General features: G+C 37.8%; 3 protein-coding genes across 7 annotated transcripts in view; 2 read left to right on the top strand and 1 right to left on the bottom strand.

The window, feature by feature from the left end:
* ASPM (assembly factor for spindle microtubules) overlaps positions 1 to 9,290 on the top strand; it is a 28,518-nt gene extending 19,228 nt beyond the window's left edge. The window contains exons 19-29 of the mRNA XM_051804250.1: positions 872 to 1,021; positions 1,350 to 1,516; positions 2,295 to 2,454; positions 2,968 to 3,177; positions 3,677 to 3,826; positions 5,673 to 5,864; positions 6,314 to 6,506; positions 6,999 to 7,153; positions 7,417 to 7,593; positions 7,839 to 8,011; positions 8,093 to 9,290. Coding sequence (XP_051660210.1) covers positions 872 to 1,021; positions 1,350 to 1,516; positions 2,295 to 2,454; positions 2,968 to 3,177; positions 3,677 to 3,826; positions 5,673 to 5,864; positions 6,314 to 6,506; positions 6,999 to 7,153; positions 7,417 to 7,593; positions 7,839 to 8,011; positions 8,093 to 8,198 — 1,833 coding nt within the window. The 3' untranslated portion in view covers positions 8,199 to 9,290. The remainder of the gene's footprint in view (positions 1 to 871; positions 1,022 to 1,349; positions 1,517 to 2,294; positions 2,455 to 2,967; positions 3,178 to 3,676; positions 3,827 to 5,672; positions 5,865 to 6,313; positions 6,507 to 6,998; positions 7,154 to 7,416; positions 7,594 to 7,838; positions 8,012 to 8,092) is intronic.
* A 44-nt stretch (positions 9,291 to 9,334) lies between these two features.
* The window catches only part of LOC127478572 (coagulation factor XIII B chain-like), a 45,906-nt gene continuing 30,191 nt past the window's right edge, over positions 9,335 to 25,049 (top strand). For 3 of the 5 annotated variants that reach the window (XR_007907277.1, XR_007907276.1, XR_007907275.1), the window contains exons 1-12: positions 9,335 to 9,672; positions 11,371 to 11,571; positions 12,079 to 12,264; positions 12,704 to 12,880; positions 13,017 to 13,193; positions 14,364 to 14,543; positions 14,880 to 14,972; positions 15,633 to 15,815; positions 17,447 to 17,650; positions 18,037 to 18,219; positions 18,560 to 18,801; positions 19,790 to 19,929. Coding sequence is in view for 2 of the 5 variants with exons in the window: in XM_051804455.1 (XP_051660415.1) it covers positions 9,609 to 9,672; positions 11,371 to 11,571; positions 12,079 to 12,264; positions 12,704 to 12,880; positions 13,017 to 13,193; positions 14,364 to 14,543; positions 14,880 to 14,972; positions 15,633 to 15,815; positions 17,447 to 17,650; positions 18,037 to 18,219; positions 18,560 to 18,771 (1,860 nt within the window). In the remaining 3 variants the exon portion in view is untranslated. Of the gene's footprint in view, positions 9,673 to 11,055; positions 11,240 to 11,370; positions 11,572 to 12,078; positions 12,265 to 12,703; positions 12,881 to 13,016; positions 13,194 to 14,363; positions 14,544 to 14,879; positions 14,973 to 15,632; positions 15,816 to 17,446; positions 17,651 to 18,036; positions 18,220 to 18,559; positions 18,802 to 19,270; positions 19,719 to 19,789; positions 19,930 to 25,049 lie in introns of those variants that run through there. The other 2 variants (XM_051804473.1, XM_051804455.1) reach the window with 2 other exon arrangements.
* The window catches only part of CFH (complement factor H), a 76,118-nt gene continuing 72,059 nt past the window's right edge, over positions 20,991 to 25,049 (bottom strand). Inside the window, exons 44-48 of the mRNA XM_051797709.1 lie at positions 24,064 to 24,240; positions 22,916 to 23,098; positions 21,984 to 22,184; positions 21,505 to 21,699; positions 20,991 to 21,363 (exon numbers count right to left, since the gene is read on the bottom strand). Coding sequence (XP_051653669.1) covers positions 21,362 to 21,363; positions 21,505 to 21,699; positions 21,984 to 22,184; positions 22,916 to 23,098; positions 24,064 to 24,240 — 758 coding nt within the window. The 3' untranslated portion in view covers positions 20,991 to 21,361. The remainder of the gene's footprint in view (positions 21,364 to 21,504; positions 21,700 to 21,983; positions 22,185 to 22,915; positions 23,099 to 24,063; positions 24,241 to 25,049) is intronic.

Genomic DNA, 25,049 nt, shown 5'->3' on the forward strand with positions numbered 1-25,049 from the left:
CTCAAGAAGAATCAATTTCTGAAGTGTACTACATGACAGATGTATAAAGCTTACTGCCACAGTGCACAGAGATAAGGTTCTTTAGGTCAGAACTGACTTTCCCCTGTATACTGATAGCTTAGGGAATGTTTTATTTGATTAGAATATGAATGAAAGCTGTCTTGATGTATTGAAATGAGAAGGTACTGGTAGTGAGTATAAAGTGAAGTAAATGACAAAAATTTACTTTAGACTTTCTGTAAGACTTAGTCTTCTTTAAGACTTCATGTCTTCCCTTTAGAAAGACATGAATCAATCATGTTAGTCCTTCTAGGTTTATTAAATGTCCCTAGACTAATTTGAGTGCCTAGGTAACATTCTGAAGAGGAATTTAAGGACAGAAATTCCCTCAAATCAGGGAGGAAAGGGAAATGATGGTGATGATAACAATAATAAGGGGCTCTGAGCAACTTGATCTAATGGCATCCTTGCCCATGGTATGTGGGTTGGAAGTAGATGATCTTTAAAGTTCCCTTCCAACCGAAATAATTCTCTGACAGTTTCTTAGGTTGCTATTATTATCTTGTTGGAAAGCACATGCTGTGCTTAACAGGTAAGAAAACAGGTGTGCTTTCCTTATCTCCATGTTTTGGGGGAAATTGGTAGCATCTTGCTTATTTTTCTGAATGTTTAACTTATGTATCCTGAACAATGTAAATATGATTACTTTGCTTAAAAAGTAAAAAAAAAAACCATTGTGAAATCAGAAATGTATTATAATGTTTTTCTAACAAGTCATTGAGTACAGCTCTACTTAAAAATATGAAAATGCTCCCAGTCAATACCATGCAAGTGGTTAAATATTCTAAGAATTATGTCTTTTTCTTTTAAGGCATTTTTCCGTGGATTTCTTGAGAGAAAGAAATACCTTCGGTGCAAGTTTTCTGCTGTACTAATACAGCAGCACTACAGAGCCCACCGGATGCGACATATTGAACAACAAAGATACCATCAAATGAAAAGAGCTGCCACTAGAATTCAGGTAATCATAAAAGCAGGTTTTGTTGGGTTTTGGTTTGGTTGTTTTTTTTTTTTCTTTTTTAAATCTCTCGTATTTGTTTCTTCACAATATAATTATTTTTGCCGACATTTAAGAGAGTTGCATTAGTGGATTTTCCCTGAATGTGTTTCACTTGCTTTCAAAGTCATCTAGTTGTGAGAAATTAGATATTTATAATACTGTAGAAATGAGAATCCCGAAAGCTGTTCACAGTGCCGTGACTTTTTTCCTTTTAATCTTGTTTGTTCCCTTAAACAAATAAAACCCTCAAGTTTTGAATATATTTTTTTTCTTTTTATATGTTTAATAGGCAGCATATAGAGGATATAAAGCCAGGCAGTGGGTTAACAAAATGAGAGCAGCACAAGTAATCCAAGCCTGGTTTCGAGGTCGCAAAGCACGAAAGGAATATGCAGCTGTGGTAAAAGCTGCACTTGTTATTCAGAGTCACTTCAGGATGAAGCAGCTGCGGACTTGGTAACACTGAATTTGATATCAATTTCTCTACTTTCAAAGCTTTTATTATATAATTATTGCACCTCTTGGTGCAGGTGGAGTTATTCTCTTGTGCGAGATTTTCATTATGTTTAATTATTTTTCTGGAATGGAAGCTCCCTCACAAACTTAAATTTTGTTTATTGTGGATCTAGAAAAGAGTAGACCTTGATTTTTTTTTTTTTCACTTCTCTTTCTCAAGAAGGATGTTCTGAATGTTGTTAAAATTCCAGCATAAAACTAATAAGTTGAAAAGCTCTTTCAGTACACTCCATAATGGAATAGTTCAATTTATGTTTATTTTGCTGTGAGATGCTTTTATGATAAATGCTCTACTAGATCAGCCTGACAGCTCATCTCATTTTGAACCATGTCCCATGCCAGTAGCAGCAGAGGATGCTGTTTAGGGATATGTTAACCTGACCACTTTCTGCTTTCCCAGATCCTCCCTCAGCATCCCTGCTTCTTAAACATCCTTGCCTATTATTCTTTCATAGACCTGTAGTATGTAGTCTGTCCAATGCTTTCAAGCTGCTGTCTCCTTTGAAAGCAAGTTACAGAAGTACCTAATAAATTTTACCTGGTAAAATTGAAAGTATCTTCTATTCAAAATCAGTCTTCCTGCCAACATTTCTAGGTATCCCCTGGTTTTTGGTGTTCTAAGATTTGGTTGATAATGGCTCTGCTTTCACAATATCTATCTTAATGATTTTGTAAGCCATCACTGTTTTCTTATTTAAAACTGCATTTTTTGTTTTAGGTTTTTGGAAATGAAATTCTGTGTGCTTACCATCCAAAGAAGATGGAGAGCAACCCTCACGGCACGAGTGATTCGGCATCACTTTCTGGCAACTAAGAATGCTGCAGTTAAGATTCAGCTGGCATACAGACAGTACAGGGCTAGAAAACTACTAAGAAAGGTATGTTTTCACTTGCACTCTGATATGTCATGGTTGCTTTAAAAGTTTTCCATATATTTGAGTGATTTTTGTCAATGATGTGCAGAATAATAGAAAAGTTGGGACCAGAACAAAGATTGTTCAAACCAAAACTGTTCAATCTTCAAAATATTAAATATCCTTTTTGTATTAAGTAACAGGGTTGATTCCTGGTTTTGAACAGTACCAGTTGTTGAATTACCCCTTACTATACTGATACCAAAATAAAATGCCAAAATTTTTGCTGGCTTTGTTATTTACAAAGGATTAAGTTCAGTTGCTCATATTTGACCCCATTTAGGTGAAGACCTTCCAAATTGTGAAAGTGTATTTTGATATGAACCAGTACTTTATGTGTTTGCTGGTATTTCTTATTCCATTTTTGTTCTTATGATGGGAAAAAAAGAAACAGAGCTAAAAATAAATATATATATTGATCATGACACAAATGAACAGAAGTTTAATCATCAACTCGTTCTTTAAAATCTCTTTCAGAAGCTTCAGGCTGCATGTTTGATCCAAAAAGCATATAGAGGTTTCAAGGCAAGAAGGAAATTTGTTCAACAAAAAACTGCTGCTGTAATTATCCAAAAACATCTGCGGGCTTGGCAGGAAGGCCGGCTTCAATTAATGAAATACAATAAGACTAGAAGAGCTGTCATTAAACTGCAAGCATTTATACGGGGTTATTTGGTCAGAAAAAAGGTTGGTATAGTTCAAATTAAAACTGTGCTTTTGATGTAAAATACCTCTAGAGCAGCATTAATTCTGACTGGCAAGAAGAGGAAAACCTGATTTCTTGTTGAAATCGAGTTCTTATTGGCTGCTTTGAGTATTGGGTGCATCAAAATAGATCAAAACACAGTTTGATCCTTTTCTCACAATCCTTTAGAACTAAAGTAGGTTTTCATTGTTGGGTCTTTTGTGGCTTACCTATAACTGATACTTCTGCACATACAGGCTTACAACGAAATTGTTCTCTGCTATGTATTAATGTTATTGCTTACAATCCCTTCTGTGTTATCATTTAGATTAGAGATCTAGTACTGAAGAAAGCTAGCTTGCTTTAGTTCTGAGGTAATGATCTCCAAGGGGATTTTCCAGCATCTAATAGTATATTGCTGTGTACTATGTTCTTTGTATAGGCAATCAGCTACCTCAGAGTATAAAAATTAATAATCCTTGTATTGTTTTCCTTCTACAGATTTCAGAACAGAAACAAAAAAAGAGACTACTTCATTTTACAGCAGCTGCATATCATCATCTCTCTGCAATTAAAATTCAAAGGGCATATAGGATTCATCTCACCTTAAAACTTGCACAAAACCAGATCTCATCTGTTCTTATAATACAGGTTAGTCTAAGGCCAAATGCTTTTCTGTAATGTAGTCTAATTTCTTTTCTGTGAGCTAAGCTGTAACACTAAGACACTGTAGTTCCTTTGCACGTGAACATAAAGCTAAGTTATGGAGTTACTAAATAATTATTATTAAATAATGATGCTTATACCGAGCTAACCATATTAGGATGGGTCTCAGCAAGTTCTGCAGCACTTTAAAGCTAAGGATGGATTGGAAAGTTTCTTTCCTTCAGACCTTCAAGCTTGCTAAAGGAATCTGAGTGCTGTCTTAGCCTATTTCTTTACATCCTACTGGAAGTAGGAAAGATCAGACACAACAACCTGTAAGGTTTGGGAAATGCAGAGCATCTCTTTACGTGAACAATCCCCTGGGATACAATGATTTATTTGGTTGGATGTTTCTCATCTTCTAGGGCTACCAAAGCCTGTTGCAGCATTTTAATATAACCATGTTTTACTTATCTAAAACGAGATCAAAAATCAGGTCTGTATTGTAGCACTATATAATTGTAAAAATTATCTTCATGTCTCCAAACTGACCATTAGCATAGTTCCACTACTGGAAGGTTAGCATTGGCTAAATGGAGAGGCTGAAATGGGAACCCTGAAATAGCTGTTCTCTAGTCTAGGATCTTATGGCAAACTTTGCCCCACTGCTCCTCCATATATACAAATCTGTTATCTCTCCCCATAAGTTAGATTTTCCCTTTAGGGCTAGAGAAAATGGGTGGAAGAGGGTTTTTTTGCTCTGATTTGGCACAGGGAACCCTGTCTCCCTTCTTTGTAAATTAGTAAAGTGGAGTGATGTTTTTAAAAGGTAACCAAGAGAAAGCAAGCTTCTAGGTCATAGTAATGCTGGATACAAGCATAAATTGGGAGGGGAGTGGCTGGAGAGCAGCTCTTCAGAGAGGGATCTGGGTGGCTGGTTGACAGTTGCTCAGTGTGGGTGTGCCCTGGCAGCCCAGAAGACAAACCCCATCTCAGGGTGCATCAGGCACAGCATGACAGCCCTCAGAGGAGCTGATTGCCCTGCTGTGTGCAGTGATGGTGTGGCCTCACCTGGGGTACTATGTGCAGTTCTTCAGTAAAGAAGAATGTGAAGGTACTCAAATGCATCCAGAGGAGGGCAGTGAAGCTGGGGAAAGGGCTGAAAGACATGTCCTCTGAGGAGCAGCTCAGAACTTTGGGTTTATCTAGTTTGGAGAAAAGAAGGCTGACCTCATTGCTCTCTACAGCTTCCTGAGGAGGGGAAGTGGAAAGGTGAGATGCTGATCTCTCCTCCCTGTAATCCAGTGATAGGACACATGGAAATGGTTCAAAGCTTCACCAGAAGAGGTTTAGATTGCACATTAGGAAGCATTTCTTTACTGAGAGGGTGATCAAACACCAGAACAGTCTTCCTAGAGAGGTGGCTGGTGCCCCAAGCATGTCAGTGTTAAAGAGGCATTTGGACAATGCCCTTAATAACATACTTCATCTTTTTGTCAGCCCTGCAGTAGTCAGGCAGTTGGACTAGATGATGATTGTAGGTCCCTTCTAACTGAAAACAATTCCAGCTATCCACATCTCTACCCTTCCTTCTCTACCTTTCTCTCCTCAGAATTCTTCCCTAAGAGCTCCTAATTAAGATTTCATTCTGAAGTCTTGCATTTCAGCTACCCCAAGGCCAATCAGAATCATAGAGGTTATATGTGTGCTAGGGACATTTGTAGTGCCTGCATCTGCCAAAGCTCATGTTAAAACACTTCCTCAGTTTTTATCAATGCTCATTTAGGATGGGAAAAGGGGATTTAGGGGAAAAGTAATAAATAAAAAAAAAAAGTACTTTCATTTTAAACAGAGATGGTTCCGAGCAAAAATGCAACGGAAGAGATTTCTAAGAGATTATCAAAGAATCATTCTATTACAACGTGCCATTCGAGGCTGGTTAAATCACAGACACGATGCAGCAACCATAATCCAGCGAAATGTGCAAAGATTCCTTGCTTGCAGACGTAGGAGAAAATTTGCAGTTGGAATAATTAAATTTCAGGTAAATACCTCCTGTAAGAAAATGACACTTATGTAATTCTTGTTTTTATTTTCTGATTTTTCTCTCGTGGGTTTTTGGTGAGAGGAAAAAACGTTTACTTTGGTTGATGAATTTATCAGTTAAATTGCAAGCCAAGTTAGCTTCTGTTTAGACATGAAAGCTAAAGGCAAACAGATTATTAAGTAATATTAAGCAGATACTGGTTGCAGTGCTTTTGCTGGGAATGTGTGTGGAGTGTATATAAACAGGGGTTTTTTTGCCTTTTGTCTTGAAAATCCAGTATTTGAACGATTAAACACTGAGTGGTAATTGCATAAATTTCAATACCCAAGATCATTGAAATACTTTGTCAGACTTGTGTAAAACTGATTTGAAGTGGTAATGGAAGTTCTCATGTATTGTCTCTTGTTCATTACTTTTTTCTTTTTTGGGAAATTCCTTTTCTGTAGGCATTGTGGAGAGGATATTCTTGGAGAAAGACTAATGACACAGCAAAAACTAAAGCTTTACGGCGCAGTTTAGAAAAGGCTAATGAAAAGAGCAGAGAAGAAAACAAACTGTGCAACAGAACTGCAACTGCAATTGAATACCTTCTAAAATACAAACATCTCTCTTACATTCTTGCAGCATTAAAGCATCTTGGTCAGTATTTTGTCTTAATAACTGATAGATTTCCAGGATGATAGGCACTAGAGCTTTTCAACTGAGAAGAGTTCATAATGATATTTAGGCTTTCTGCATGATTCTAAAATGTGAACATGTTTGAGACTATAATGGGGGCTTTTTCCAGTCTGAAATTAGATTATTAATTTCATAACAATATTTAAATGGCTATGCAGAAAAGGAAATCCTGTATGATTGCTCTAATTTCCTGTCAGTCCTAGTAATGCTATACCTTACATAAGTTTATTATTATGTTTACTATCAGTGTATGTTTTCTGTGGATCATTTTGTCTGCATAGTTTTTAGTCTGGAATATCAAAACTATTGATTTAGAAATACTTGTTTAAATCAATAAGTGAAGTTTTTACTTCTTTGCACTTCTACTTAAAAATAGAGAAAATCTTGGTTTCCAATTAAATTGCTTGAACTTCAGAGTTTTCTTTACTTTTTTTTCCCCTTTAATTGTCACAGAGGTGGCTACTAGGTTGTCCTCACTGTGTTGTGAAAATATGGCCCAGAGCAGAGCAATCTTCAGTATTTTTGTTCTGATTCGAAGTTGCAACCGGAGTGTTCCATGCATGGATGTGATCAGATATTCAGTTCAGGTTCTACTTAATGTTTCAAAGGTAATTTAATATTTTCTTTTGCAGAGTTATAAGCAGTAGGCTTATTTATCGTAGTACTTGGGAAAGGTACCTTCTTATAACATGTTACAATTGTGTAACATACAGAAGTGATTTTTATTGCTTGGATGCCAGATTAACTACAAATTTATTCTAGGGGAGAATATGGACTTTACTTTTTTCTTTAACCTCTAATTATTAACTTCTAAAAAGATGTTTTAGAGGTCTGTCTATATAAGTTTTCTTGTCTCTTTCTTATATAACAGTATGAAAGAACTACTCAAGCAGTTTATGATGCAGAAAATTCTATAGATACTTTACTAGACCTCCTGCAAATGTACAGAGGGAAAGCTGGGGACAAAGTTTCAGAGAAAGGAGGAAGCATTTTCACAAAGACCTGTTGTTTGTTGGCCATCCTTTCGAAGGACTCAAAAAGAGCTTTGGTAAGACTTAAATGCTTTGGGTTTAATGGTTTGATTTAACATACTTTTCCTACATATTTTTGGTGGTATTTGTAATTTTTTTTCTTTCTCTCTCTGCCATACCTATTAGGGCTATTATAACTAAACTCTGGTTTAAGAAAAAAAAAAGCTTTTCCAAGATGGTGAAAACACTCATATTTTCTTGATTTGTGAAGCTGCTTTTGAACTTGTGGTGGTAACTGTGTGCTGTTTTCACCTCTTCTCAGGAAATCCGAGGCATGCCAAGAACTGTTCCTTGCATTCAAAGCCTGTATAAACTTACAGCTCGGAAACACAGAATGGATGCAGAGAGAACACTCGTGAAGCAGAAAACAAACACTGTCTTAGGTGGAAGTTGTTATGTTCCAGTAACTCCTTTAAGAATAAAAACAGTTTCAAAGTAAGTGCTTAAAAAATTTAGTCTTCTGTTTCTGCTGTGGCAATGTAATATTTTATTGACAAGCCGCTAATGTTTTCACAGAATTAAACCGGATTGGGTCTTGAGGAAAGATAACATGCGAGAAATCGTGGATCCTCTGCAAGCAATTCTGATGGTGATGGACACACTTGGTATTGCCTGCTACTGAAATGTAAATGATGTATAGGAAAATATATTTGTACAGTATGTATGTGTTAGTAGTTGGCTAAATGATTTTAAAAGAAAGCAAATAAGTGTCAAGCTGTCCTTGGAAATGTATTTTCAAATTGTGGTTAGTATTTTGGTAACTCTTTGTATTGTATACAGTTTTGAAACCCTGTTTTGTACTACCAAAAGCCATTTTGCAATAAAATCATTTACTGGATTTTACTGGAAGATTCATTAATGCAGTAATACATTGTTACACAACTGTGGATATTACAAATAGCATGGGATTCTTCACTCTGAATAAGTATTGTAGAATTCTATTAAAAACAAATTTTTGTGTGGGATAGTAATGTCTTGTCTGATCTAGAGACATGCGTAAGAAGGGAGGCACAGGCACAGAATTTCAAAACTGGCTGTTTTGGGTGAGTTTGAGTCTATTTTTTTGTAAGGTCTTGAGGGATCATGTATGACAGCAGGAAAAAAATTATAATTCCTCTTTTTTTTAAACATTGCAAGATTGTGATGGAACAATAGGATGTTTTAAGGGTAAATTTAGAAATTCTGACCTGATATTTTAAGGGAGGTGATTTGTGAGTTTGTTCTTCCTATCAAGTGCACAATACATACAGGCATGCATCTCGTCTGGCTGAAGAGATGGTGTTCATCACAGCATCCTTTTTAATTCTGTTCACTTCTGCCTTGGAATTGTGTTTTCTTAGAGAAAGGCTAAGAAAATGCAAACTGTAAAATTATACACTCTCACTCCCAAATTTAAGCATCGTATCTCCAATAATGCCATTAATCAGTCACGTGATAATGCGTTGTAAATGAAGTTATTTTTTTTTTATTTTGTTTTAAAAAATACTTGAAAAAGGCTAGCTGTGTACAACAAAACTCAACAGACAGATAATGATAGTGGCTATGTTCTTAATGTAAGAGACTCCAGAATTAATAATATCTATAGAATACAATTGTCTGGTTTATCAGGGGGGTAGGCTGGAGGATGGCGGAATTGTCTAGTTCCTCTTATTTCAACCAAGGTAAATAATCTGATAACAGAATGCCCTTTAAACTTGGAACTCAGGAGTTTGTGAGGGGAACAGTGTTCAATAAGTTTAAATTGTTCCATAAGCTTGTTGCCTGATTTCACTGTAAAATGATAAATTCTGCTCTCTTTACTGATGGTAAACTATGTCAAATGAAAGTAAAATCCTGCAAGTCTAGCGTTATTGTGTTTGGAGAACTAAAAGAAATGAAAACTGTTTTTTTCAACGAATTAACTTGTTGCAAAATACCATAGACACTAAGGTATTTGCTGAATACCTTTGAAAAGTCAGTTAATTATTTACAAAAGTAATACTTAGGGAGTTTTCACAGGTAGTAGAAACTGTTGATAGAGACAGTGAAGAAGATGAGATTTAAAAGCTGTTTTTTCATCCTAGTCACGATATGTTCAGGCAAACTCTTTGCAGAAGGTAAATACACTGAATTCTATTGTTATTAAAATACATTGAATCTAGAATATGCATTCTAGGTAACTTAAGTGCAGTATCCTTCATCTCTTTACTGAGTAAACACTGCTTTTTAAAGCAGTGTTGTGACATGGCTGATGATCGCAATTCAGCTGTTGCTGATTCCTACCTAAGCTTCAAAGCTGTAATATTGAAAGGTTCAGACTTTAGTTCAGAAGAGGTTTCTTTTGAAATGTCTTTGAGCTGTTCTGAGGCACTTACAAAAATTGAATTCTGTACTATTAAAACATTTTGTATATCAAAGTGTCTGGGTGATTGAAGTGTTCTCCCTTTGCCACAAAGCAAACCAATGGAAGTTAAAGGGAACATGCAGAAGTTAATGTGGGGTGGTTCTACATTTCCTATGCCTTTTTACAGCATTGATGAAGATTCCTGGGTTTATATAGTTTACGTGCCACTTGAACTGCAACATATTTGTTGCAATTACCTCTCTTCACCAGATTTTTGTGCTTACGCAAAGCAGTTGAAATTAAACTGATGCCCTTTAGAAAGTCAAAAGGTATGTAGGTAGCAACCATGTCTGTTTTAATTATGTGCAGATCTTAATTACCCTCAGGTTAGGGTTTTTTTTTCTTTTTTTTTTTTTTTTTTTAATTTAGATGTGATGCTGTGGCTGTGTGAGGAAAGTAACTATTAAAAAAATTATCTGGGCACTTTCTATTTATTAAAACCACTAAATTTGCAGAAAATTCTAACAAATGTAGTAAATTCAAGTGGCATTGAGTGAGGGAGCAATAGTTTTTTATTTTTGGTTCTGTGTCAGGTGAATGTAGCAGTGGGAACTTGTGGGAAAATTCTACTCAATTACGATGAGATTCATAGGTGGCAAATCCGTTTTTAAAACTGAATTCTTTAGATTATATTGCCTTGGAGAGAATTTTTGAGACCCAGAGGAAAAAATTTTGAGAAATCTGTAAGTTTAGCTTTGTTCTTTTTTGTTTGTTAGTTTGTTTTCTGGTTGGTGGGAGGTTTTATTTGTTTGGTTTAGTTTTTGTTGTTGTTTGGTTGCTTTGGTTTCATTATTTTGGTTTTCTTAAGTATCTTAATGTCATATTCAGCACTATTCTTTTTAAAGGTTTTCTTCTGTTACCAGTTTGGGGGTTTTTTTTATTGCCATTCTGCTTGTTCTTTGCTTACTCTCCACTTCTTTCTTTTCTCTTGACTGTTCTTAAATTCCCTTTCTTAAGCATGTTTAACTCCTGTATTGTCTCCTGGCACTTTGTCCTACTTTTCTGATAATGTTTGCAGAATTGAGGAGCCAGGGCACAGCTAATCTCGACGCTGGTCTCACTGGATTTTACAGTAGGCATTGGTATGTTTGTGCAGCAAAGGATACTCATGCTTCTGGATGAAATAAAGAATAAAATAAATGTGTCCTGCATCAGTTTTGCCCAGTTCACATTAGGAAGTTTCAATCTACAGCTGATATTCCTGTGAACCTAAAGAACAAAAGCTGATAAAACTGTAATATATCTTAATTTCATCAAGTCTTAAAAGGCTCCTCATTCTTGTAAGTATTCAGAATTTCATTCCCCTTGTTTGAAAGCCCGAATCAGTCAAACTGATATGAACATTTTTGCATTAACTTATTTAATATCTGGGCTGCAATATTTAGTGAGAAATATATTTATCATTTTGCAGGTAAACCTTGTGATTTGCCACACATAGAAAATGGGAAGATTGCCCAGTACTATTACAGTTTCAAAAGTTATTATTTCCCTATGCATAAAGACAAAAAGCTTTCCTATTCCTGTATGGTGGGTTACACAACTGAAACCGGGACTCAAGATGGAAGAATAACCTGTACAGCAAAAGGATGGTCTCCAGTGCCACGATGCTACAGTGAGTTAGCTTTATTCACCTCCTCGTGCTTCTGGCAGGAAAATTTTCTTGCTGGTTTTCCTGGAAAATACAGGAACAGAAGCCACATAGCAGAAGGGATAATTTGTAAAAGCTAGGACAAGGTGAAATCAAACCTTTGTGTATACAAACTACATAAGTTTATATATGGAATATTTTTACAATAATATATATTTTAAGGGCTTTTAACCATTTATGTTCTATAAGAACATCAAGAAAGATGCCCAGTTTCCTTAGTTTTGGAAAACTAATAAATAGTTGTCCCTTAGATGTATATCCTTTCGAGGCTTTCCTACCTCTAGATTCCTTGATTGTATTCCATGTTATTACTATTGGTTTGATGTGTTGTTTGATGATTAAAGCAGAGTTTCTTCAATAGATCAAGAGAACAAGATCAGCTCAGTATAGCTGGAAAGCCCTCCTTTTCATTACCAGAGAAGAAAGATGTTCCATTCTTTCTTTCTAACCAAGCTGTTGTCTTTCATTCAGGAAAATGCAGCAAGCCTCTTTTGGAAAATGGCTTTTTTTATGGCACAGAAATGTACTTCAAAATCCATGAGAAATTACAATACAAATGTAATCCAGGCTATCACACTCCAAGTGGTGGTACTGAAGATACAGTACAGTGTCAGCCAGAAGGATGGTCCTTCCAGCCAAGCTGTACTGAAAAATTGGGTAGGATTCTGCATTTTTTCTCCTATATAATCAGTTGTAGATGTATATAATTCCGCTGTCCTTGCTGTAGCTGCAGGGTCAAAGTGCCTGTATCAGGTTGTCATTGGAGTACTAAAGCAAGTTCTCAGCTGTACCTCTTGGAAAGAAGCTGTCAGATTTCACATGCTGCTAGTTTTGTGAATTTGTTTAGATACAATTATGTGTGGATGGAATCGGTATAGATGAAATCACATTGTTTCAAATAAATCCATTGCCCTACAAACTTTCTTTCCAAATGATGACTGGAAAACTCGTGTAAACAACTGCATTTGTAGTTATTGTTTGCCAAGATTTCGCGTGGGATATGACTCCTTTTAAAGCGTATCTCAGAAAAATTTTAGATTAATTATTTGAAACGATTTGAGCAAGTAATTTTATGCATATGCTTTATTTATTTAAGAGTCATGTCAAGTACCCAATTTACGTCACGGCCGCTACTTCACAGCCCAGAAGGAGCTTCGAGTGAACGAAACGCTGCTGTACCGGTGCGACGAGGGATATCGTACGGCGGGAGGGAGCGCTACAGAGGCAGCAGTGTGTCTGACATATGGGTGGGCCCTTACTCCAAACTGCACCAGTAGGTCATGGCCTGCAAAATAATTTGGTTTGGAATGTGATTTATTCTACAAGTTAACAACAGAGACTTGTTTTAGCAGCCGTTGGAGGTGGAAAGCCTTCCTCAGCTGGTTTTCACTGCTGTGTTTTCTTCCTAGGAATAACTTGCTCCTCTTTGAGTGCAGTAGCTCATGGAGGTTTCTATCCTGTGAAGAAAATCTATGAAGAGGGAGATGTAGTTCACTTCTTCTGTGACAAACATTATTCTGTCACTGAATTTGACTTAATTCAATGTTATTATTTTGGGTGGCATCCAGACCCTCCTGTATGTGAAGGTACCTTATTTTTATAGTTTTACTATGAAAAACTAACACCTTCTTACATGAGATGCTTTATGAATCCAAAATAAAAATACGGGTTTTGTACCAGTTCCTAGCCTAAATATAAACCAAGTTTTGGCCAAAGGGCAGGGAGCCAGGGTAGTAGGAAGGGAAGCAGTGATAACTGGAATTACTTTTCAGTGGGCTCTAGCAACCCAGCAGATACTGCCTCTCACTGTTGTTTCTCTATGTTATATCCTGGAGAAGCAGGAACCAACAATTACAGGGAATTTATTAGCCCTGAAGCTCACTTAACTGTGTTCAAATTACATGAAGGTTTAACCAAGCATGCTTAATCCTGCCCTGTGGGATGGGAACATGCCTCTAAAGAGGAATTAAAAATAAAATTTATAACGAGTTCCTCCTTAGGTTGTGGTACTTTTCAGAGTTGTACAGCCTCACCAAACTTTACGTGTTTTCAACAGAATTGACTAAAAGATCATTTGTTCTGAAGACAGAAACACACCTTTAGCAATTGCTATCAGTTCTCCAGTCATTGGGAGATAATGGAGTCTCAGAAAAGAAACTTTCAAAAGAATGAAAGATCTAGTGAACCAGATGAGATATAAAGCAGAAAGCAGTAGAAATCAACATTTAGAGTAGCTTAGACCCCAGCCCTGTATTTATTCTGATGACACAGCAGGAACTTTTCCTGAGCGAGTGCAGAGAAGGTAGGGATGCTCAGGAGGAAGAAAACAAGGCCTAAATCTAGTTGTGAGGATACAGTAATTGAAAACTTAATTTGGGGATAGGAAATGGGCTATGATTATTGCTGCTCCTGTAGCATTAGAATTAATACATAACCTGCTTTAAATATTATATGAATGGAGAGTAAAGGAAATCTCTATTTCCTGAAGTCCTTTAAAGAACGTTTTTATTAAGTCTATGCAGAGAAATTACAAATTTCTTTATAGCAGTACAATAGCATAGTACCTCTATTTTATATTTGTTGAGCATAAAATTACTTTTTTGGTCTGGTCTCCCATTTTATTAAGAAAATGGGAGTAAGAAATTACTCTGGATCAGCCAAAAATGCCATTTGAGTGATCGGCTTGTATGGTGTTTAGTAAACTTGATTGTGTACATGGTTTTGGTGAGAAAAGAATATGCATTTTTTATTTTCAGATGTAAAAAATAAATGTCCTCCACCCCCACTTCCTCCTCATGGCCATATCACCACAGTTAGAAGAACATATCATAATGGAGACAAAGTTCGTATACAGTGCCAAAGGACCTTTGAAATAAGAGGATCTGAGGAAATCCGGTGTGAAGAAGGAAAATGGACACCACCCCCTATTTGTATTGGTTAGTACTTTTGTGAAAGAATGACAACTGAATAGAAATGATTCTTCAAACAGTGCTTTAATTTTCTGGAGAGCCCCAGTTTCCATATCTGCAAAACTGTTTGTTTTCCTCTGTTAAAAGGCTTGAGAGGTAAAGTGCTGCATATTTTGCAGTTAGTCTGTGGTTCCCAGGTTACAGAGAAAGGATGAGCTAGGTGAATTCATCTGACATCTGTGACAACCTCCCTGGAAGATTTGGCTTATTACATTTTACAAGGCATCAGTGTCTCTCTGTTTTTGTACTTGAAAATGAGTTGTTTCTGAGAAAACTGGTTCTGTGCTTCTGCTCTGGTTACAGGAGCTATGGATAAACAGGAGTCTGAGGCCCCACCGTCACTGAAGTCAGATGCAGCAATAAGGGCAAACAAAACATATGGAAATGGAGAAATGAGTAGGTGAACATTGCTTTTCTATTCAAAAAGGACTCTCCAATGCTATTATAGGCATTTTATGACTACTGTCACTACTCTTTTGATATAAGACAATTCTTCGGTCTTGAAAATGCTTGCATGTGCTACAGCTGTCAGTGTAGCAGTCTCAACTAATTAAATTGTTGCTTGTTTGTAATGATTATAAACTACAATAAGCCTGTTCTGTATTTGTAATTTTATTTCATACATTAGCATTTGCTTTCAATAATTTTTTTACCCATTAATATTATTTGAACATGCAAATTTGGTGTTCCTTTGATTAACAGTTCCGGTGGGGTTTCTTTTATTCATTTTGAACCACACATGGGTGAAACATTTCAAGTTACAAATAGATGGTCTCATCACAGAAAAAGAACTAATCCGTATTGAATGTAAATCAGGCAGAGTCAAAAGCAGACATAAATGAAGCGTGCAGAGGGAAATAAAATGCATGTCTGTAATTCAGTAATGCAAGTTCAGACTTTCTGAAAATGAAATTTGGAAAAGAAATTTTATTGCTTTACATTTTACTTGTATGCAGTTTTTTGGCTCACTCTAGTATTGGTCTAATACTTTTACCAGTGTTAACACTGTTCTAATCTAACCAAGATCTAATTGCTTATCTCCCTACCTCATCTCAGAAATGCAGCAAGACTGTACCTCTCCACCTGTGATTAAAAATGGTGCTGTTCTTGGTCCATTATTGGCAAGTTACAAAAATGGTTCCTCAGTAGAATATGGTTGTCAGTATTACCACTTTTTGGATGGACCTAGAACTGTTTACTGCAATCAAGGAAACTGGACAGAACAACCAAATTGCTTAGGTAAGTCTTGTAAGAAAAAGCAAATTTTGTCACACGTAATTTAGAAATGGAAAACTGGAAAGAACCTCTAAATAATCTTTTCATTACCGCCTTTTTTCTTTTATTTGGGTTAATAAAGATTCCAGAAATAGAGGGATGAACCAAACCAAATATACCAAGGTGTCTCATGCAAGGTGTCCTCTGGCCTGTTCTTAAAACCCCCACTAAAATAGATTCCCCTGTTTTCCTGAGTGAGCTTTTCTAGAACACAACTATCTCTGTTACCTAGGAGGATTTTCCAATTTCTTTCTTCCATATTCTTCATTCAGTTAATTTCTTTCTGTCTTTCAATGCTGTTCAAAACAATGTCTAGAACTCCCACTAGAAATCTACCAATGCTAGCAGGAATACTGCTTCTGGTGATATACTAGAGCTGTTTGTTTATCTTTCCTTCCCTCCTGTAGTGAAATAATTCTATTTTACTAACATGCTTTGTTAAATTGTCTCCCTTTTACATTTGCAATCTACTGGGAAAATGAAAATAAACAACCAGTTCAGTTTTAATTACTTATTTCTAAATGAATAAAATTTACCTTGTCTTGATTGAAAGGCCCAGGTCAGCATTTTTAATCTGAAGACTCAAATTTAACAAATCCTGTGAAATAACGAAATCCTGTGAGCCTTATTTTTCTCCTAAGCATCCAAATAGCCACATCATCCTTTCCATGTTTTCTGAGATTTCTTTTCAACCCTCACCTAATCAGCCCAGAAAGAGCACATGCTGTAGTTAGGTTCAGGAAAATATCCATTCCAGTTTATTTTTACGGTGCAGTCACCAGACCGCCTAATACCTGAATTCTCCTTGCCTTTTCCTCAGCAAAGCATTAGTAAGGGCCTCCATCAGCCAGTGATTCTCATGGAACTTGTAGAAATTTGTAAGTGACCCTCTGTCAGGCTTTATTGAAGTGGTTTCAGAAGTGAACGAGGTTAACCATCTAAGGGGAAGCTGATGTCATCCTGATGTGATCCTGGCACTAAGTTTTAAGAAACCTGTCAGAAAGTACCCAAAGCAATATTGACCTTGAATAACCTGAAAAAGCCCAAAGAAGAACACAAAATTTTCAAAATATTTTTGGAAGATCTCTAAATTCTTTTCATGGAGACAAGACAAATTAAAAAGCAAAGAAAAGGGAATTGTCAAATCACTTCTTTAGGGTAGCAGTGTAAACTTACTGTGTATCAGGTACTACTATCCTGAAAGGGCTTACCAAACCTGTCAGCCAAATCTGAGAGGTTAATTTTGATGGACGGCTATTTTCATATAAAAAGTCCTTTCCAATTACAGTAAAGATCTTTTCTTTTTCAATGGTAAACCTATGCTGCCATATCTTTACAAATGTATGTAAAATCCAAATTTTGTCATAAGCATGTGTTTTCTGTGATTTACTGTTCCCAGTTTAGACTTCCTTTTGCATGGGTTTTTTTTTGCTACATCAACCCATTTCTTTAGATTTGTATTTTTTATGCATCAATAGTTCTTTTCTTTTTCTTGCAAGATTGTGAAACATTTTAGAACCAATTATCTGGATTTCTTTCTTTGCTCCTCCAAAACGGAGCTAAGAAATCACTAAAGGTTGTTTTTTATTTCCTAGAACCATGCACTCTTAATGTAACTGATATGGACAGCAACAACATAGAGTTGAAATGGAGACAGGAAGAGTTAATTTTCCTACATGGAGATCTCATAGAGTTTGAATGTAAACAGGGATATAATTTTCTCCACACTACCATTCTGTCTCCTGGGAGGACACAGTGTGACCATGGCAGACTGAAATATCCAAAATGTGTTATGCAAGGTAAAACAATAATTTTTTATTGCCTTCCCTTTTAATGAATCAGTCTTAGCTCTGTTTAGAAACAATTTGCTTTGGCAGTGCAGGCCTACAGTCTGTTGTAAATAATACATGTTTAGGCTTCAACAACACAGATATGAACAGATATCTTGCACAAGACAACTCTGTTGTTTAATACATCCAAGCATGGGAAAATTATACACATTCCTGTGATGGGCAAGGCTGTGGAAAGGGGGGAGAACCTCTTCTTCAAGCCCAGAGGACTGAAAGCTCTGTAGAAAGACAACTATAAAAAGAAATCCTTTGTGTGCCCCCAATTTCTGGTAAAGCTGCTGCTTGGTTAGTTTCTTATGCTGAATGTTTCTCAATTGTTTTTCACGTTATTCCAGCTCCTACAGAGAAATGTGACTCTCCACCATCTATTGCAAATGGAGCTCTTACTCTCCCACCACTGACCCAGTATGACAGTGGTTCCTCAGTTCAGTATAGTTGCTCTGACTATCATTTTTTGGAAGGATCTGAGAGAATCTACTGTTCTAAAGGGCAGTGGACTTTGCCACCAGTTTGTATAGGTAGGTGCGATAAGATAAATCAGCTCCTATTTCTCTATATAATTCATAGACTCAGAAGTGGGAAGTGACCTGTAAAGGCCATCCCCTAAAGTCCATCCCCCCTGCAATAAGCAGGGATATCTTCAGCTGGATCAGGTTGCTCAGAGTCCTGTCCAGCCTGACACTGAATGTTTCCACGGATGGGGAACGACCTCTCTGGAAAAGCTGATCCAGTGTTTTACAACATTCATTGTAAAAATGTCTTCCTTATGTCTAGGCTGGATTTAGTTTAAAACCATTACCTTCTGTCTTATTGCTACAGCCCATACTAAAAAGTCTGTCTTCATCTCTCTTCCTTTAGAGCCATGTACTTTGTCAAAAAATGAAATGGAGAAAAATAATGTGCTGCTGCAAGGCTTCTATGCAAATCAGGTTTACTTTTATCATGGGGATTATGTTGGATTTTACTGTAAACAGAACCATTTTGGAGCAGAATCTGGTACAACTTTATTTCAAGTACAGTGTAAGAGAGGACAGCTGACGTATCCGAGGTGTGTTGAAAGAGGGAAATAAGTCTGGACTCCAGGAAAGCCTATAGGAAAGGTATGTACATGTTCTTTTTCTACTGTTCCCAGCTGAATTAAGATGGCCTATATTTTCAAGAACACTACAGTCAGCTTTGAGAAATGAGTGTTCAGTGGCATTGCTGGGTCTGAGCTGAAGGGGGGGGAAGTGCAAGTGCTTTGTGAGGATTAGCAGTGCAGCAGAAGGATGCAAGATTGGCATACACGTGGAAAATTTGGGATGAAGGAGTTTTACAAGGCCCTACAGTGTTCAACTTGGGGATGTATCACAATCTGCAGGACTTGAGCCATGACAAGAAGACACTGAGCAAAGTAGTGCCCTTTGTGAGGATACTGATAGCATGAGCAATTTTGTGACTACAGAGTATGCCTAAATGGAGATTTAATTTCATGCCCTTCAAATGTATGTTTAGCTGTACTTTGACAGTGAGAAAGGAGAGGCTTGTTACTTTGTACATCTTAACAGCACCCCATGTCTCCTTTCACAGGTAAGGAGCCTCTAAAGGACAAGGCTTGAGGAACAAGATAAACCAGAAAGTATTAAAAAAAATTCTTTAAGGGATCTATAAAACCATTTAAAACATAATAATATTTTACTGAGTTGTTAAAATATTAAGAATGATAATTAAGAATATTAAAATATCCAATCCAACTACTTTGTATGATTTCCTATGACACTTAAATATGGGTATCCTTAAGGCTCTGCCTGTGAACATGTGTGACTGAAGATATGAAGAAAATTCAGGAATGTGGACAATGTTTGCCTTGCATCCATTTTAGTTGGTTTTAATAAAAAAGCCACTATAAGGGTTTCTTCTGTATTTTTTGTCTAAACTCCATCTGTCTGTGAAATCAGTGCATGCATAGTGTTCTGTATGGGTTTCCAAGGTTTTTCCAAGTGTTACATGAATAAATAAAACAAAAAAAGAAATTAAAGCATTTGAGAAATAGATAAATTCTGCTTATTTAATCAAAACCCTGTATAGATTGTAATTTCTGTTTTCCAGTTAAGTTCTCATTTCTGTGGTACATAACTGAGGAATCTGACTTTGGTCTTGGTATAAATTCATAGATCAGGGCAATTCCTGTAACAGTTCAAGTTTTGAGTGTTGGATGTGCTGCTTCAGACTGGCCTGTTTTAACCGAGGTAAGCTTGTGTCCCAGGGAAGTTTCAACAACTTATATTGGCTTTAAAATATTTCATGTAATGAAGTTGGTGGGCTTGATACCCAGACTCCTTTCTTTTGAGAAGCTCTGGATGAAGCATAAGAATATTTACTAAATGTAAAAATACCCTTCTCTTTAAAGAGCAAACTGGGGAAAAGAGAGAGAGAGGGATTAAAAGTCAGTTGCTGGAACGTCTTTTGGAAGCAGAATTCCTTTACCCCCGCCTGCCACTTCCTCTGAATAGGCTAAATGTGCATCTGTTAGCAGAGGGCAGGATGAGGCAGACTGCAGACATGAAGACAGCATCTTGTTACTGAAGTTTGAGAATGCTTCGAGTACTTGAGCTTCATGTGAGCCTGCTGTCACTAAATCACCCCTTTTAGTAACACACCACCTTTTTTGTATTTATTGTTTTAATGTTAGTGTAGCAGTAGAATATCTTCTTCTGACCGTTGATGTCCCTGTGGGTGTCACTAGGTCAGCTGCAGCTTTCCTAACATTATCCATACATGCCAAGTCAATGCCATGGACAGCTCAGCTTACAGTCTGTTTTTACCTCAAGCTCCTGTACATCGATTTCTTTTCTGCTTCAGAGATCTATGTCGAGTCCCGGATTCATCAAGCCAGTCCTGGTAGATGTGTTTTTCTTCCTGAAGACCAAACTGGAATATTCTTGTGCTTGTAAGATTCTGTCCTTCAAGACTGTAAGCTTCTCTGGATTTCTCTATGACTCCCAAGCAATCCCACCTTACTAGTCTCCTAAAACAGTCAAACTCATGCTCTCCTAGGGGGCCTGATTTGTACTCTACTTGCTTTCCTCTCTCCCCTCTGAATCATGAACTCCATTAGTACACAGTTACCACAGCAAGGCTGCTGCTGCTTTCCACAAGCACTTTGTCCTTGTTTGTGAAGAGCAGATGGAGCTGTGGGCTCCACTTACTTGCTCCTCCTGATCAGGTACTCAGGACACTCACCTCAGCTGTGACCCCAGGGTAGTTTCCAGGCAAGCACATGGAGAAGAAAGGAGGAATAGACAAGTGCTGAGAATCAAATTACTCACAAGCTTTAATTCTTGTCTCAGTATGCCACCAAAGCCAGCCTATTTCAGGACAAAATTGTTAATAAAAATAACAGTGAGATCAGTATAGAATGGATACAATGCAAGCACAGCCATTTGGATGGACAAAATGTAAATACATTTACAAAAATGGATAAAATGTGGATAATATGCAAACACAATCATCCAATCATAAAAACAAATTCCAAGGCAGAACATTGTCTAAGCTGCAAACAAAGCACAGCAAAATGGGAAACACCAGGAAAAACTGAGCTCAAATCACTGGGTTGGCTGAGGGCTCTCTTATTTCTGCAGCAGGCCTCCTTCATGCCATTTCCATTTATCCAAACCACGATTCTGTGTAAAGACAGAAAAGGGGGAGAGTTATGAATACCAATCCTCAGGCACCACAGAGGCTCCTCAGAGCAGTGGACAGGCAATTTCATCAAAACTGCCTCCTACAACTCCCACCCTGTGTCCTCAGCACTGTGCACTTACATTGACATGTAGGATATGTAATCACTCCATCCAGGCACTGTGCTCTAAATTTCTCAGCTCTTGAAACTTGTCGGTACCCGCTTTTGCATTCAAGGAAAATAAAATCCCCAGAGCGATAGGTGGAAGTTCTTGATTGGGGTGACTGTAGTTGAATATTGTTGGTTTCCATATGGTTTGTACTCACTGTACAGTTCCCTGCAAAAAAGGACTTTCATTATTTGCCTGTAGATCTCACACCGGACAACTGATGCTGTGAAACCACTGTGCCCTTTCCCCAGCAGTCTTTCCGGCTCAGGAATGCTGGCCAATGGCTTCTTGGGAGCGCTGCCCCTCCCTGCCTGTAGCTTACAACAGGGTTCTGCACTCTGGTTCCTCCCCACGCAGTTCCCCAGGAAAGGGAAAGGCTTTTTGCTCCCCTTTCAGCACTAAAAATACAACACCACAGCAGCTAATCTGTGGCTGAAGAGGAGATGACTTACTGCCCAGCCTGCATCGTGGGTAATCCAACACCCCCTCCACACACTGGACTCTGAAGTGGGAAGGCTCTTGCTCTTTCACATATCCTGCTTTACAACGAAATTCAATATAATCACCCGATGAGACATACAGCTTGGTTTCTCTGGACCCTTTCAGCTCAATATTGTTTGTGTCCATATCTTCTTCTGATGCTGTACAGGGCACTTGAAAAAGAGAAGAGAAGAGTGTCAGCATTTCATACAGACACACCACAGGAAACTGTTTTGCCCCTAGAGCCTACAGAAGTTGTTTGCATCAAAAAATCCTTCCAGCTATTTGCTCTCATCCTCTGTTACTTGCCACAGAAAAGACATTCACAGCCTGCCTAAAAGGAAAAAAGACCATGGCTGAGATGCCACACAGAGCTGTGGAGAAGCCATTCCATTCTGACAATCACACAGGGCAAGAATGAAGCACAGGTGAGGAAGGCACCAGGCACCAATGAACTTGACCACATGTTTTTTGAGATCCTTCCCTTCTGCTCTGTACTTCCCTAAATTTATTTTCTCATTACCATGTCACAGATGCAAGCCTGGATGTCCCCAGAACTGCCACACACTCAGATCACTCCTCCTTGTTCACAGCCTGCTGCCTGTAGCAGCATCCCCAGCTTGGGAGCCCTCAGGAGCTTTGCACAGAGGTGGAGATCCCCTCACAGAGGGGGGTTCAGCCAAAGTCCTCTCCTTGCAGAGCTCCTGGCAGCAGAAAGGACTACACGAGCTAACTTTCAGAGAAACTCTTTGGGGATAAAAGGAGGACTCGCTGCTGTTCTGCCCTGCCAGCATCACAGCCCCAGCACAAATGCTGCTGCACAAGTTCTGCCCTCAGAGTCTGAGAAAAAGAAGAGAGGAGCAGTCACACAGCCTTTGGCCACCCAGCACATGCTTCCACGTACCTAGGCAAACAGGGGGGCTTGACCACTGCCCATCAGTACAAGTGATATACTGAGATCCTTTCAAGACGTACAGGCTTGGGCATTTGTATTCCAGAGTTGTACCTTGTTGATATTCTGGCCTGGGGAAGGAAAGAACCTCTCCATTTTCAATAGCTGGAGGTGGGCCACATTTCTCACCTTTTCCTGAAAGAAATTGCCCAATCAGAGACAAAAACCACAAGAGTTTAACTGCAGTGGAGGTCTGGTCACAAATGTGACCAGCTACCCCACAGAATGTTGGCACTATTCTAAGAGAACCAGAGGAAAACAGAGAGAAAATCAAATACCTGGCAGGTGAAACAGAGCAAGAGTTTCCCATTTCTCCAGCCCTCGGGCTCACAACTACCAGTTCACCCCATTTGACCACAGCTGAAGTGCTTGCAGCTGTCTGCAGGACTTCATCTTGTCCTGCAGAACAGTGTGGCATTTGGCCCTCTTGAGTGAAGCCACCTGGGTCACTCAGCTGGTAAACTCATCTGAACAGATTCCTGGGAAAATTACTTTTTCCTGAGTGTGCCATATACATTGCAATTATGCATGAGCAAAAATGGTTTGTGTAATGCAGATCATTTTCTACAGGTTGAAAAAGAAGATAATTTGGTCTTTATTCTGCAATGCTTCACCACACAACATTATTTTTGCCTAAAGTGACTAAAAAGAGAAAAGAAGTCACAGAGATCAGCCAGTTGTGCAGATTGGTGCTGTAAGGCATTGTGTACCAATGGGCTGGAGAGTGAGGAGATTTATTTACTATTTGAAGGTAACTGTCAGCAACTGACATTTTTAGTGATGTGAAAATAAGATACATTACCCTACTAGTTTTCTCCTCCTTTGCAGCCAAGATGCATTCCTCCATAACCACCTGCCTGCTTGATTTCAGCAGACAGCTAAGTTTCAGCTACTAGCTTCAGCCCACAAGGAAATGATGGCTTTGCTGATCTATGCTGCTTTTTGTTTCTCAAGAGTCAGAAAAAATAGGTGTTTTAGCAGCCCATTCAAAGCAAGTCACCTGTTGGCTCTATTGGCCTGACTCACCTGCATGCCTGAGTTGAAATTCTATTAATTCACATGCAATATTGAGAAGGACTACTTAGAAGTAGAACCTATACCTTCACAAAAGGGCGGTGCTGTCCAATTTCCTTCTTTGCAATGAATTTCAGGGGAACCAACAATCAGGAACCCTGCATCACACTCGTAGCGAATTGTTTCACCAGGCTCATAAGTTTCCTTGGTTCTGCCTTCAAACTGAGCATTGGCAACTTTTGGAATACTTCCACATGACATTTCTGAAAAGATAACAGAAATCTGATGCTGGTGCTAATGGGATACACATCAAAGGAGTGTACTTTTTCCACCAAACAGATGCTTTAGTGAGCTATTTCTAACATCAGCATAGTCATCTGCTGACAGTGGATTATATAATTATAGTTATCTAGTAATTACATAAAAGATAGCATAGGGAAGATTAAATAAATTATAAATATATTCCCCTAAACAGGCACAGATTTCAGTCACCAAAATATTTCGTTCCTGTTTCTAAACATGCCAGAAAATTTGACTACAGGCTTCTGTCCCTTACTATATTGAAGTGATTTCCACCACAGAGACATTGTTTAAGCCATTTGATATTAACTAAACATTAATGTTTAATATATTGTTTAATACCTTGTTAATTTAATATATTGTTTATATAGAATGTTTGATCCATTGTTAATATGTAATGTTTAATACATTTTTTAAATGGATGGAAATCAGTTGCCTTGGTTGGCTGTTTTGGTCTTATATTTTGAAAGAAAACATGCACAGAGTATTAAATTCTAAAGTTGGTCAATATTATGAGCCTCAGTATCCCAACAATGGAAAATAAAGTGTTTTACTATATTACACCCCTGGTCAGGAGAGGAAAGTAGTTCCAAATAAAGAATCCTTTTTGTCCCTAGTTTGGTCACATTTAAAGAAAGTTCTTGGCTGAATGTCTTGGTTCACAGGCATTTCTTCATACATTGGGAGTAAATTTGGGCAAATGTACTTTTTATCAGGTAAGAATCACCAAACACCCAGTGATTACCATTTACTTAATGCTAAAGAGATCCAA

The sequence above is a fragment of the Manacus candei genome, unplaced genomic scaffold (genome assembly GCF_025592945.1).
Source record: "Manacus candei isolate 608988 ecotype Guabito, Panama unplaced genomic scaffold, ASM2559294v1 h1tg000005l, whole genome shotgun sequence".
Classification (NCBI taxonomy): domain Eukaryota; kingdom Metazoa; phylum Chordata; class Aves; order Passeriformes; family Pipridae; genus Manacus; species Manacus candei.